Raw genomic sequence first — 14421 nt, 5'->3', positions numbered from 1 at the left:
TAAGAGAATTGCTACTGTGAAACTACATATAGTGAGAGACCCTATTTCACACAGAAAGAAAAAATAAAGGATAAATAAAGACAAAGGTCCAAGCAAATGTTTATGGAAAATAATTACATGACTTACTGAACTATTTTGAAGCTAAAATGCTACAGTCTTGTCACCTACCTCACAGCTCACATTTAGCAGTCAAAAACAGCCTGCACTTACCAGCCTGGTTAGTACCTAACACTTGCTGAGGTTGGGGACAAAAGCTTGCATCTTGTGGCCAGTTCTGGCTGTTCTGATATTCCTGGTAGGCCATTTTCTCTTCAAGGAAGTCAGTAGGAGACCCTTAAGATACAAACAAAAATAAATTACAAGGTATCACTGTTTCTAATCTGTAAGCATTTACAAGTTACAGATAGAACAATTTAACACAGGCGTATCTAATAAACCTAATAAACTCCTTTGAAGTGGGGAGTTGTTTACTGTGTTTCTGAGACAGGTTTCTCATTATTTATCCCTGGTCGGCCTCAAACTTAACTGCCTATGTCCGTTTCCGGGAGTACTAAGATTAGAGGTGTGGGCTACCAAGCCCAGAAAGGAGAAAAAAAAAATGTGTTTTAAAACTAGAAGGAAATGGAAAGGTCAAAACTGAAAAATTCAGTATTAAGAAGGTAATTCTTGGGCAAGCAAGATAGCTGAGTAGCAAAGATACCTGCTAGCAAGCCTCATGACCTAAGTTCAATTCCCAGGACCCACATAGTAGGAGGAAAACCAACTTCTTCAGGTTGTTGACTGACTGACTTCTACATGTGCACCATGTACTTGCTCCCAAACACACATACACACACAAGAAATTTAAACAAACAAATAAATAAAGGCAATTATCAAGCTAAGTAATAAATTCAAGGCAATTTTTAAAATTTTGGCCTGGCTAAAGTTAAGTTTAGATTCAAAACAAAATTTAAAATCATGTAAGTTTTGAGGGCTGGAGAGATGGCTCAGAGGTTAATAGAACTGACTGCTGTTCCAGAGGTCCTGAGTTCAATTCCCAGCAACCACATGATGGCTCACTCCCATATATGAGCTCTGGTGCCCAGAACACTATATACATAATAAATAAATTTTTTTAAAAAAGAGTCTTAGAAAACAACAGTTTAAAAAATAAAGAAAAGTCAGAAAACATTTTCAAAAAAAAATCATGTACGTTTTGAAAAGCTGTCTATTGCATAATCTATACAGAAGTTGAAATAAAAAAATATAACCAACACGATTTTGAAGAAGAAATAAGTGCAAGGGCTTATACTACCTGATTTCCAAAGTCAGTGTAAGCTCATCGACTCTCTTTGGTACTGATCACACACTTAAGGGCTCCAACCCTGTGCCTGACATAAAGCAAGCACTCAAATGCTGTTACACAGAAAAGAGTTCAGAAGAAAAGGCAAAACAAAAACTTCTATTAAGAGTCAATTGGCGCTGGCAGTAAGGGCACCTGCCTTTAATCCCAGCATTCTGGGAGGCAGTGAGTTCAAGGCCAACCTGGTCTACAAGGTTAGTTCCATAACAGTTAGGGCTGTTACACACAGAAACACTGTGTCAACTGGATTATCCTAGCACTTGCCAGACACCAAGGCAGCTTGATCCTGGTGAGTTTGAGAATGGACTGATCTATACAGCAAGTTCCAGTAGAGCCAGGGCTACATAATGAGTCCTCATCTCCAGGAGGAAAAAGAGGATAGAGGAGGATCCAATGGGTTTCATCAAAGATACCAACATAAGTAAACAGTATAAGGAGGGGACTGAGAGAAGAGTTTCTCTTTATGTGGCCTTGGCTGGGTGGATTGTAGGTTCTAGATGTCAACCACCTTGACCATGGACTTACTTTCTGAACACTGTAGTCCCAAGTATGACCCACCATTCCCAAGTGGCTGTAATCACAAGTGTGGCCCACCATTCCTACATGGCCATTTCTTGTTTTGTTAAATTTTCTTAATGTATATGAGTGTTTTGCCTGTAACTATGCATATGTCTGGTCAGAAGAGAGCATGAGCTCTCTGGAACTTCAGTTATAAGACAACACATGAATTCTGGGAACCAAACCCAGGACCTCTGAAAGAACAACCTTTACTCTGAACTACTGAGCCACTCATCTCTGTGTCACTGACAGTTTTTCAGCAAGCAACACAGGAGTAACGGGATACTTGATTTATACCATTTATAAAATTAACTCCAGATACATCAAAGACCTAAACAAGAATTATAATCTTAAAAGCTTGCAAAATGATACAGAGGGGGCTGGAGAGATGGCTCAGTGGTTAAGAGCATTGCCTGCTCTTCCAAAGGTCCTGAGTTCAATTCCCAGCAACCACATGGTGGCTCACAACCATCTGTAAAGAGGTCTGGCGCCCTCTTCTGGCCTTCAAGTATACAGACAGAATATTGTATACATAATAAACAAATAAATAAATATTTAAAAAAAATGATACAGAGGAAATTTCTGTGGTCTTCAGGTTATGTAAAGATATGTTGATGCATCAACAAAAAATCACTTTCCACAGAAAAAAGACCATGTAAATTAGACATCAAAACTTTAAACCGATAAACAAGGCAGAGAAGCACACAACTCTAGTTCCAGCACATAAGAGGTAAAGGCAGAAGGATCAAGAAGGCCAGATTGTGTTGAGACTGCCACAACACACACACACATGATCATAAACCTTTATTAAAGAACTTACATGCATAAAAGGGTAAAATCAATTATAACTGAATTATAAGTCAAATAATGGACATTTCAATAAAATATATACAATGGATATTACACTTAAGAAAACAGCTCATTATTATTTACCTTTAGGAAAACACAAATTAAAATATTGAGACAAAGTATTAAATATTAAAAAAGTCTATAATCAGCTGGGGTGTAACTGAACGGTAAAGTGCTTATCAAGCCCCGAGTTTAATCCCAAGCACTGGGAGGACGAGGAAGAGTGATGGCTGAAGAGATGACTCAGTGGTTAAGAATACTTGCTGTTCTTGCAGAGGATACAAATTTGGTTCTCAGCACTCATGCTGGGTGACTCACAACCACCTATAATTCCAACTCTGGGGCATCTGACACCTTGGGTCTCTGTTGGCATCTGTACTCACATAAACACTCACACTTAATCCTAGCATTCAGGAGGCAGAGGCAGGCAGAGCTCATGTGAGTTCAAGGCCAGCCTGATCCAAACATCAAATTCCAGGTCAGCCAGGATTACAAAGTAAGACTTTGTCTCAAGAAATAAATATCGCCGGACGGTGGTGGCGCAAGCCTTTAATCCCAGCACTTGGGAGGCAGAGGCAGGCAGATCTCTGTGAGTTCGAGACCAGCCTGGTCTACAAGAGCTAGTTCCAGGACAGGCTCCAAAACCAGAGAAACCCTGTCTCAAAAAAACAAACAAAAAAAAAAATCTAAAAATTAAAAGTTATGATCACTAAGACTGACAATACAGGAAGATTTTAATGTTTCAGAAATCTGGAAACTTTCTGTTAAGAATATAAAATGGCCCAGGTGGTGGGGCATGCCTTTAATCCTAGTACTTGGGAGGCAGAGGCAGCAGATCTCTAAGTTCTAGGCTACACAAAGAAACCCTGTGGGGAGGAGGGAAGTAAAATGGCACAGGCAAATCCAGAACGTTTGCTCGTTCCTTCTGTTTATTTAAGTATTTATTTGTGCACATCTGAGTGAGAAAATGTGAGTTTATGTGTGGAGGTTGGACGGCAATTTAAGAGTCTGTTCTCTCCTTGTACCACATGGGTCCTGGGTATTGAACTCAAGCTTGGCAGCATTTAAACCTGCTGAGCCATCTTGCCTAACTTCTTATCATTGTTTAAATAATATCTTTATTGAGGTGTAATTCACATTAGTAAAATTCATTCTTTTTAAATGTAAGATTGAGGGGGATTGGTATGTTGACAGAGATGTGTCAGATTTTACTTTGGAATATTTTCTTCATTCTCAAAGAGAAATTCTATAATCTTTATTGTCCAAGTCTACATCAGTCCCTGATATCAACTCTTTGTTCCTATGTCTCCACCCCCACCCTACCCCCTTTTCTTTTTTGTTTTTTTGAGCCAGGATTTCTCTGTAGCTTTGGAGCCTGTCCTGGAACTAGCTCTTGTAGACCAGGCTGACCTCGAACTCAGAGATCCAACTGCCTCTGCCTCCTGAGTGCTGGGATTAAAGGCCTGCACCACCACAAAAGGCTTACGTGGCTTAAGTGGCCTTTTGTAACTGCCCTCTTTCATTTATGATTTCAAAGCGATGCTAGTTATACTGTAACTTAGAATGTCTTTCCTTTCCAAATAATACAGTCCCAAGATTGTGTGACTACCTCACACTCTCATCCATTCCTTAGCTAAGCGTGGTTTGGTCCTACTTTTTGACTACTGTAGTAACCCATGAACACACTAAAAAAATCTATACTTTTGGGAGGCAGAGGCAGGTGGATCTCTGTGAGTTCAAGGCCAGCCTGATCTACAAGAGCTAGTTCCAGAATAGGAACTCCAAAGCTACAGAGAAAGCCTGTTTCAAAACAAAACAAAAACAAATCTATATTCTTATATATATGCCTATAAGCAGAATTGCAAGGCCACATAACATTTCATCTGGAACCTTTTTGGGAGATGTGATACTTTTGTAAAATGGCCAAACACTACGCAATTCTAAAAACAATACATAATTGGCTTATTTTTTCCTTGTCTTCATTAGTGCCCATTTTAGTTTAGTTCTAAACCGCACAAATTATATTCTTCTGCTGAAGTTTTTCCTCTCAATATTTTTTTTCTGGAGCTGGAAGGATGGCTCAGTGGTTAAGAGTGCATGTTGCTCTTACAGCAGATCTGATATGAGTTCCCAGCACCCATAAGGGTGGCTGCAACTACCTGTAACTATGATTCAAAGGGAATAAAAAACCTCTGGCCTCCTGAACACGTGTACACACGCACACACACACTCTCTCTTAAAAGTATATTCTTTTTTTTTCTGTCCTCTTTGTTGTTTAGATCTGCAACTTCCTGTAAACAAACCAAGTTGAGTATCTTTGGTGCAAAACAATGGGTTTCATTGTGATTATTTGAACATTCACAACATACTTTGGTCACCTCTTGTACCTATCTCTTCTCAAATACCTCTTGTATTACTTTCATGTTTATGTATCTTCCTTAGAGTCCAAATATACTAGAGAAAGCATTTCTTTCCATGATTGTGGAGCCTATTTTATTTACATGAGGATTTCCAATTCTACCCATTTCCTGCAAACATGGTTTCATGTTTATGGCTGGATAATGCTGTGTTAAACCTTCTTTATTCATTTGTCAATGATCACCTAGGATGATTCCGTATCTTGGCTATTATGAATTGAAACGTCATAAACACAGGTATTCAAGAATCTCTACTGTATGCTGAAGACTTGTAAAGTGGAGAAGCAGGTACATTTTCCTCACACTTTCTGGAGAAGACACATTCAAGTGTGGTTACTAGGCTATTTCTTTCCAGAAGCGAACAGCAAACAGCCTGAAGCAGCTCTCGGGAGCCTCATTCAGAACAGGCAGCCTACAGCTACCGGTGTTACTAATGAGCAGCTCTAGCAGAAACTCACTCCCACATCTTTAGCAGACACTGCTGACCTAGATTCTGTTCTGAAAACTCCTCAGCTAAGCAGGCAAACTCCCCTGCAGGAACAACGGCATTTGGACTAAATTTAACTTTTTTTCTTTCCGTTTTTTTTTTTTAAAGATTTATTTATGTAAGTGCTCTGCTTGCATGTGGTGCCAGTGTGCCAGAAGAGCACAGCAGAGAGAAGAGGGCATCAGGTCCCATCACAGGTGCTGGGGATTTCTGGAAGAGCAGTCTTAAGCACTGAGCCATGTCTCCAGTCCTAACTTATTTTTGTTTTTTAAAGACAGCATCTTACTCTACAGTCAGATTGGTCTTAAACTCTTACAAACTCCCTACCACTGAATATGGCTGGGAGTACAGATGTGAGCTTTCATGTCTAGCTTTTGGGCTTTTGTTTTTATCAACAGAATTGTAATCTACTCAGAGCCTATTTTATTAAAAGGATGAAATGTAATTCAATTTACATGAAGAAATGGAAATGACATTATCCCCATCATTAATCACCTGTAGAAATCTTGTTTCTGCCCTCCCCCCACCTTAGGTGCAGTTCTGGTGCTCAGTTTTAATCCCAACACTCAAGAGCAAAGGTAGGCAATCTCTAGTTCAAGGTCAGCCTGGTCTACCAGGATAGCCAAGGTTACACAGAGAAACCCTGTCTCAAAAGAAAACAAAACAAAGAAATCTTGGTTTTCTAGTAAAGTAAACTGGTTGGGGCCCGTAAGATGGCTTAGTAGGTAAAGGCAATTAGAGCGCAACCCTGGTGATCTGACTGGGCAGAGTTCCAGAAGACAAGTAAGGGAGAGAATTAACTTCATAAAGCTGTGACACTCGCTCCCCATCCCCATGCACAGACAGTAGTAATATTAAGACTGCTTTAGAAGGGCTGAAGAGGTAAGTTGGTGGTTGAGAGCAGTTACTGCTCTTACAAAGGACCAGATTTAGTTCCCAGCACCCACATGACAGCTGTCTGTAATTCTGGCTCCAAGGGATCGGAGACCTCTTCTAATCACCTCTACTAGGGATGAAAGTATGCACCACCACTTTTAGTTTGGACCCTAGGTTTTCATTTAATAGCACAAAACTTCACTGCTATGTTTCATATACACGTTGTTAATAACCGCTAAAAAATTACTACTTGTCAAGCTCTCATACCAAATATATAGTTAGTTATCTGGAGGGGGGTGTCCAATACTCCATTTCCAATGTATTTAATATGTGTGAAACAGATTTCCTTCACGTACTTAACCCAAATGACACATGATGACAAACTGAACGCAGTACCTATCACATACCTAACTGGTGTCCAGAAAATGATGTTAAATGAGTAATTACAAGTAACTGTAATTTCCAGGGGATTTTTTTAACCTGGAGATAATGCTGACAGATTATTTATTTAACTTTATTTTATGTGCATTAGTTTTACGTGCGTTGGTGTGAAGGTGTCTGATCCCCTGGAACCGGAGTTACAGACAATTGTGAGCTATCATGTGTGTGCTGCTGGGAATTGAACCCAGGTTCTCTGGAAGAGCAACCAGTGCTCTAACCACTGAGCCATCTCTTTAGCTAATTGACTAACACTCTTAGAGCATTTTATTGTCTTTCTCCTTTTTTGGGGGGGGCAGTGTCTCAAGTATCCTGTTGACTTCAACCATGTACCCCCAAATGACTTTGAAATTCTGACATTCCTGACTCTAATTTCTACGTGCTGGAATTACAAACACGTCCCCCATGCCAGGCTTACATGATGCTAGGGATCAAAGACAGGCCTATTTGCATGCAAGGCCAGCACTCTGCTGCTACTTTCTTGGCCCTTCTTATAAGTTTTTCTTAGAAATACAGTATACCAATTAAAATTCTCTTAATTAAAAAAAATTCTGCCTGTTAAATTTCATTTCTGCTGGAAAATGAAACTATTACAGCTGGTGTATAATTTAGCTTTTCTAAACATAACACTATTATACAAGATGATTTACATTAAACTAAGCCAGTTCATTAAATAAATTGAATTTGCCAGGTAAGACACAAGAGCATAAAGGATATAACTAGAATCAGGTTAAAAAAAAAACAGGCATAATAAGCCAGAATCATCATCCCTGACATTATATATNCAATAGATAAAAGGCTCTTTTCTTTTTTCAGACAAAACAGGGATTAAAATATTTCCCTAATGAGCCAATAACTCATAATGAAGCCCATTTCTATTTTTACTTTCTGCTAAACAGGTTATATGTTATATATTAAGTACTGAAGTTAGGGAAGACATTAACAGGATTTGGCATAAAGCCAGAAATTTTATTTATACATAGTCATAATCAAAATTTATCTGTGGTAACACCATGAGATTATTAAACTTTATTTCTGTACATGTCCCCCCCCCCTTTTTTTTTTCAGGTTTTCAAGACAGAGTTTCTCTGTAGCTTTGGAACCTGTCCTGGAACTAGCTCTTGTAGATCAGGCTGGCCTCGAACTCACAGAGATCCGCCTGCCTCTGTCTCCCCGAGTGCTGGGATTAAAGGTGTGCGCCATCATGGCCTGGCCACATACCCCATTCTCAATGGCTTCAACTTTCCTATCTTCTCTCAAGTAGTATGTCTTTCATACATACTGGTTGTAACCATAACCACTACAACTATTTCTGAAGGCTGTACTCTGACCTATACACCTGCATATATACCTACATGAGAACAAAGATAGACAAACAGGCAGGCAGACAGACAGATATGCAGACAGACAATTGGGGGGAAAGTTTTCAATATGCAGCCCAGGCTGATCTGAAACTTAAGAGTTCTCCTGAAACACTTTAACACACATAACAAAACAAATATGCATGCACAAAAAAATGAATTTTTTTCTTCTCCCTCCTCCCACCCCCGCCCCCCGGTGTGTGTGTACACAAATAGGTCTCTCCTTCCACCTTCTGGAGTTTAAAGAATGAACTCAAGTTATCAGGCATGTCAGTGAGGTCTTTTCCTGCTAAGCCACCTCAAAGGCCCTGAGGATGATCTTTAGTGTCATCTTCCTGCCTCCACCTACCAAGTCCTAGGATTACAGACATAGATTCTTATGCCCATCTTCTTTCTATTGCTTCTTAGTGGAGACCAAATGCCTAACCATGAGACATAATGTAACACGACCCTGTAGTCCCTCAATGTAACCTGCATGTTATGCAACCTACCCTTCTAACTAGGCACAAGCAGTACCCACCTACTATAAAGTAGAAACAGATTAAAATCGAGCAGGTCCAAAGACCCAAGTTACACAGCAGAGGATTCAAACTCATTCACTGCTGTCTTCTTTTGCTTCCTCCTCAACCCATGCTAGTGGCCTCCTCAGAGTTCCACGTGGTCAACTGATTAATGGGTTTATATCACATGATATGGTATTCCCCAAAATGAGAAACTACTATATCGCTACAGCCCCACCCACAGAAACACCGAAAGACAATGATGACATAATAGCTGTAAGTCATGTTATTTCTCTAGAGACTATAGTGCTTGATTGACAGACTCAGTTGCCATGGTGACAATGCATGGACTCAACCACACATGTCTTCCCCCCCAGAAATCTTACTTGGCTAAAGCTAGCAAGTATCTACAGAATGGACCAATGATGAGACCATTATGTTGCTTTTCCTCAGATGAAACAAGCTAGCCACTGATCTTCCAAAATAGAAGAGAAATATACATTTTTTTCTCATCAAAATAAAATGGTTTTACAGGAGAATGCCTATATCAATATCCTGACATTTTGTGTAGCTCTGCTTCTAACCAAGTGAGGAATGGGTATTTTAAGTGCAAAGAATCACAGAATGAAGATTCAATGGTTTCAACATAGCCCATCACCTAGAAGGCCTAATTTAAAGAGAAAGAACTGCTCCTTGTTCATTCAGGAGACAACACTCTGAAGGGACAATCAATGCTTTGAATCAAAGATCTTAACATAAAGCTGTCTCTCTTACTGTCACAATACACACATTCAGAATCAAGGAGAATGCAGGTGGGTTCATTCATATTTTTGTTTATATATGTGTTTGAAGCCTGGTCCTCACACATGCTAAGCACACATTCTACCTCTGAGCCATACCCTAAGCTCCCGCCAGTTACCATTCTAGAACCAAATAATCCATCACAAAAATGTTGCTTCACTCTGCCAATTGAGTTCTAGTAATTTGGAAGTCTTAGTCTCCAAAGAGGAAATACATCTACCAACCTACACAACTAATGATGCAATTAAATCAGAAGATGGGACTCACTGCCAATTTGGTCAACTGGGACTCTTTATGTCACTGAACCAATAGTCTGAACCTACTGGCTGAAATGACTGAGCTCAATTATAAATGAAAAGTTACTATATAAAGAAAGCCAGGAAGACTCTATCTAGAAACCAGGGGACCCTTAGAGGTACCTCTTCAAACTTCCTTGCCAAAATTAATGGAAAACTTCAGGAACAAAAACTAAGTTGAACTAGGGAATGGAAATTGGAATCATTTCACTAGGTAAAGACATTCAACTAGCTCAAGCTCTGCCTAAAGAAAGGGAAATATAAAACTGGTAATATAGAAAGGCGAGGTATGGTGATATGTATGTTAAAATCCAGCACTTGGAAGGCAGAGGTAGGTGGAGCTTTGTGAGTTTTGAGTTCAGCATGGTCTAAACAGGAAACCTCCAGGCCTGCCAGGACAAGGCAAAGTGATTCCAATCTAAAAGAAAGCCACGGGATTTGTGACCAAAATTAACAATGGCCTTACGACTAATAACACAAATGAGAAACACACAACAGGTTTCTTTCTGTTTTATTGTTTGTTGAGAAAGAGTTCCTTTATATCATCCTGGCTGTCTTATAACATTCTATATGGATAGACTGGCGTCAGACTCAGTGAGGCCTGTCACTGCCTCTTGAGTTCTGGGATTACAGGCATGTGTCATGACACCAAACTGAAAAACTATGATAGTTTTATATATTTCCTCTTTCATATATATTTTATTGGGATGAGAGATTTTTGTGTGTCCCAGGGTGGCCTCAAATTTGCTTGAATTTTTCAAGACAGGGTTTCTCTGTATAACAGGCCTGGCTATCCTAAAACTAGCTCTTGTACACCAGGCTGGCCTTGAACTCACAGAGATCTGCCTGTCTTTGTTTCCCATGTGCTGGGATTAAAGGCATGCGCCACCACTGCCCGGCTGACTCTAAGTCTTCTACCATCACCTCCTTAGTACTAGGAATAATGGTATGTGCTACCCTAAACAGGTTTGTTTGTTTTGTTTGAAACAGGATCTCACGTGTGCCAGGCTGATCTTGAACTTGCTGCTATATGGACAAAGATGACCTTGAATTCCCTGATGCTCCTGTCTCTACCACAGTGATGGGATTACAGGCTTAAATCAACATACCTCTTAATGTATGAATTCTAACCATTTCCTTCTTCCTATTATTATGAATTACTGAAAATTAATTTAGGAGATTAGTGTGATAGTTCATGATTGTAACCTTGGCAGCATATAGAAGATAGACCTGGGAAATTTTGAAAGTCTAGACTAGCCTGGACTATACAGCAAGAATAGAACTAGGCCATACAGAGATACATAGTAAGACTGTCTCAAAAAATAACAAACAGGGAGTTAGGAATGAACTTTAGTTTGTAAAGTGCTTGCCTACCATAGACAAAATCCTAGGTTTAGTCTCCAACACCAAAGAAACCACATGAGGTAGAACATACCTAGGTCACCAACTCTCTGGCTGTAAAGTGGCAGGAAGATCAAGACCTGCGTAGGCTACCTGAGACTGTGTGTGTGTGTTTAAAAGTGGATGGATGGATGGACGGACGGATGAACAGACAGACAAAGAGATGGCAGGAAAGACAGATGGCTTAGCTAGTAAAAGTAAAAGTCAAGATTGATGACCTGAGTTCAATCCCTGAGTTCCAAATATTACTCCGGCAGGTTGTCCTCTGATCTACGCAAACATGCTAATGTACAACCTACTCCCATGAACACAAGAGAAATTAAACATGTAATAAATCTCGATAAATACATTGCAACAAAGACACTGATTGTAGAGTGGTCAGAGCCTTTTCATCACAGGAGGAAGGTAAAAAACATGTTACTGGTTTACTGTCACAGAGTTCAGATGTATACAGAAAAGAGCATATAAAGCTATGTAGCCAAAAAGGTGGAGTGCCAGTCATCCATTTACTGCAGCTCGGCTCCAGATGTGTTCATGGGTCCTGTTAACATTTCCTTTGGCAGTTGTTAAGTGCAGAGCACACTTAGAAGGGCACCTCTTCTCCATCCCAGTGCTTTTTATTCTTTCTTCCATAGTGTTCTGCTTTGAAGAACATTAAGTGATAGTCATGGCAGACAGTTTTGGTAAGCACCACTGTAAGCGTCTTCATGGGAACATATCTGCCAGATTTCTACAATGGCTTCCAGGTAACTTGGTACCCTGAAGGAACTCGGCAACATCAACAAAGTGAAGAAAATACAGGGAGGACTAGAAATATGGTTAGTGAGATGACAGGGATATCTTGCGGTCCCTTCTAGTAGTATGTTGGCTGAGGCTTTTTCTTTAACATAAGTTACCACTGGAGGGCTCTCAGATTTAAAAAAAACAAAACAAAAATCAAATGTGATCTATATGCAGGATCACACCAGTTACTTTTTAAAACATTTTAATTATTATTTTAGGTGTATATGTGTTTTGACTGCATGACTGTGTGTACTATGTGATTGCCTGGTCGCCTCAGAAGCCAATAAGATCCCCAGAAACTGGAGTTAGGACTGGTTGCCAACCACAATAAGATTGCTCGGAATCGCACCTGGGGGCCCTGAAAGAGGAGCCAGTGCTCCTCTCAGCCATTTCCCCAGCACTCCCCTGCCCCCACTGGATATTCTTAAAGAATATACACTGCAGGAGGCAGGCAGAAGCAAGCTAGGGTATAATTCGGGAGACCACAGTGTTAGGTGGTAGCTACAACTAGAGAAATGCCAGTTGGGGGTATACCCAGACGTGGTCAGGATCTGTGTTTTTCTGAAAAAAACTAGACATGGGTGAGAGAAATTATGGTAAGACAGATGTTTCAGCCAGCTTGCTAAAGGACAGAGTTTGCATTTAATGATACTGGGAGTAGGTATTTTTGCTTGGGTATTCTTCTTTTGTAGGTGGAAAGGGTGGGGGATAATGAGTTCAGTTTAGGACATCTGAAACTTGAAATGGTGAGTTCTACATACAAATGGCAATTTCAATTTCTAATCTTCATGGGCGTTATATCTGCTTTTACAAAAATGTTCCATAAACTGCCTAGCATTTAAACAGTATTTACATATATATGTATTCTCGCTACAACTATTTCTTCATTTTGCAAAACTAAAATCCTCAATTTCTTCAGGCTGCCATTTTATTTTCCATTTCTATAAACTTGACTCTTCTAGGAGTCTTTTTTTTAATACAATTTTTTATACTTATTTATTTATTATGTATACAATACTCTGTGTGTCTTTCTTACCTCATTCAAAATAATGTTTTCTAAATCCAATTATTTACCTGCAAAATTCAAACTGTCATTTTTTTCTTCTGTGTAGTACTCCACTGTGTAAATGTACCACATTTTTCTTATCCATTCTTAGATCAAGGGGCATTTAGGTTGTTTCTAGGTTCTGGCTATGACAAACAAAGCTGCTTTGAACATAGTTAAGCACATGTCCTTGTGGCATGATTGAGCATCCTTTGGATATATACCCAAAAGTGGTATTACTGGGTCTTGAGGAAGGTTGTTTCCTAATTTTCTGAGAAATCGCCACACTGACATTCAATGGGGTTGTACCAGCTTTTATTCCCACCAGCAATGCAGAAATGTTCCCCTTTCTCCACAACCTCTCCAGGATAAGTTGTCACCAGTGTTTTGATCTTGGTCATTCTTACAGGTGTAAGATGGAATCTCAGAATTGTTCTGATTTGCATTTCTCTGATGACTAAGGATGTTGAACATTTCCTTAGGTATCTTTCAGGCATTTTAGATTCCTCTGTTAAGAGTTCTCTGTTTACGGGCTGGAGAGATGGCTCAGTGGTTAAGAGCACTGACTGCTCTTCCAAAGGTCCTGAGTTCAATTCCCAGCAACCACATGGTGGCTCACAACTCTCTGTAATGAGGTCTGGTGCCCTCTTCTGGCCTGCAGACATAAACACAGACAGAATATTGTATACATAATAAATAAATAAATAAATAAATAAATAAATAAATAAATAAATAAATAAATAGAGTTCTCTGTTTAGGTCTGTACTCCATTTTTTTTTATTGGATTATGTGATCTTTTAGTGTCCCATTTCTTGAGTTCTTTGTATAATTTGGAAATCAGACCTCTGTCTGATGTGGGGTTAGTGAAGATCTTTTCCCATTCTGTAGGCTATCGTTTTGTCTTGTTGACTGTGTCCTTTGCTTTACAGAAGCTTTTCAGTTTCAGGAGGTCCCATTTATTAATTGTTTCTCTCAGTGTCTGTGCTGCTGGGGTTATATTTAGGAAGTGGTTCCCTGTGCCAATGCATTCAAGTGTACTTCCCACTTTCTCTTCTATAAGGTTCAGTGTGTCTGGCTTTATGTTGGTCTTTGACACATTTGGACTTGAGTTTTGTGCATGGTGATAGATATGGGTCTATTTTCATTCTTCTACGTGTTGATATCCAGTTATGCCAGCACCACTTGTTAAGTATGCTTTCCTTTTTCCATTTGATATTTTTTGCTTCTTTATCAACGATTGGGTGTTCGAAGATGTGTGGATTGCTAT

At 39.5% G+C, this 14421-nt stretch overlaps 1 protein-coding gene across 5 annotated transcripts in view; it reads right to left on the bottom strand.

The window, feature by feature from the left end:
* Map4 (microtubule associated protein 4) overlaps window positions 1-14421 on the bottom strand; it is a 129636-nt gene that overhangs the window by 53908 nt on the left and 61307 nt on the right. For all 5 annotated transcript variants that reach the window (XM_050139115.1, XM_050139114.1, XM_050139117.1 and 2 more), the window contains one exon: window positions 211-333. In XM_050139115.1, the coding sequence (XP_049995072.1) occupies window positions 211-333 (123 nt within the window). The remainder of the gene's footprint in view (window positions 1-210; window positions 334-14421) is intronic.

The sequence above is a fragment of the Alexandromys fortis genome, unplaced genomic scaffold (assembly GCF_014885135.2).
Source record: "Alexandromys fortis isolate MF-2015 unplaced genomic scaffold, M_Fortis_MF-2015_v1.1 scaffold_36, whole genome shotgun sequence".
In the NCBI taxonomy this organism is placed as follows: Eukaryota; Metazoa; Chordata; class Mammalia; order Rodentia; family Cricetidae; genus Alexandromys; species Alexandromys fortis.
The sequence above is the reverse complement of the archived record's forward strand: the minus strand, read 5'-3'. Positions and strand labels throughout refer to the sequence as shown.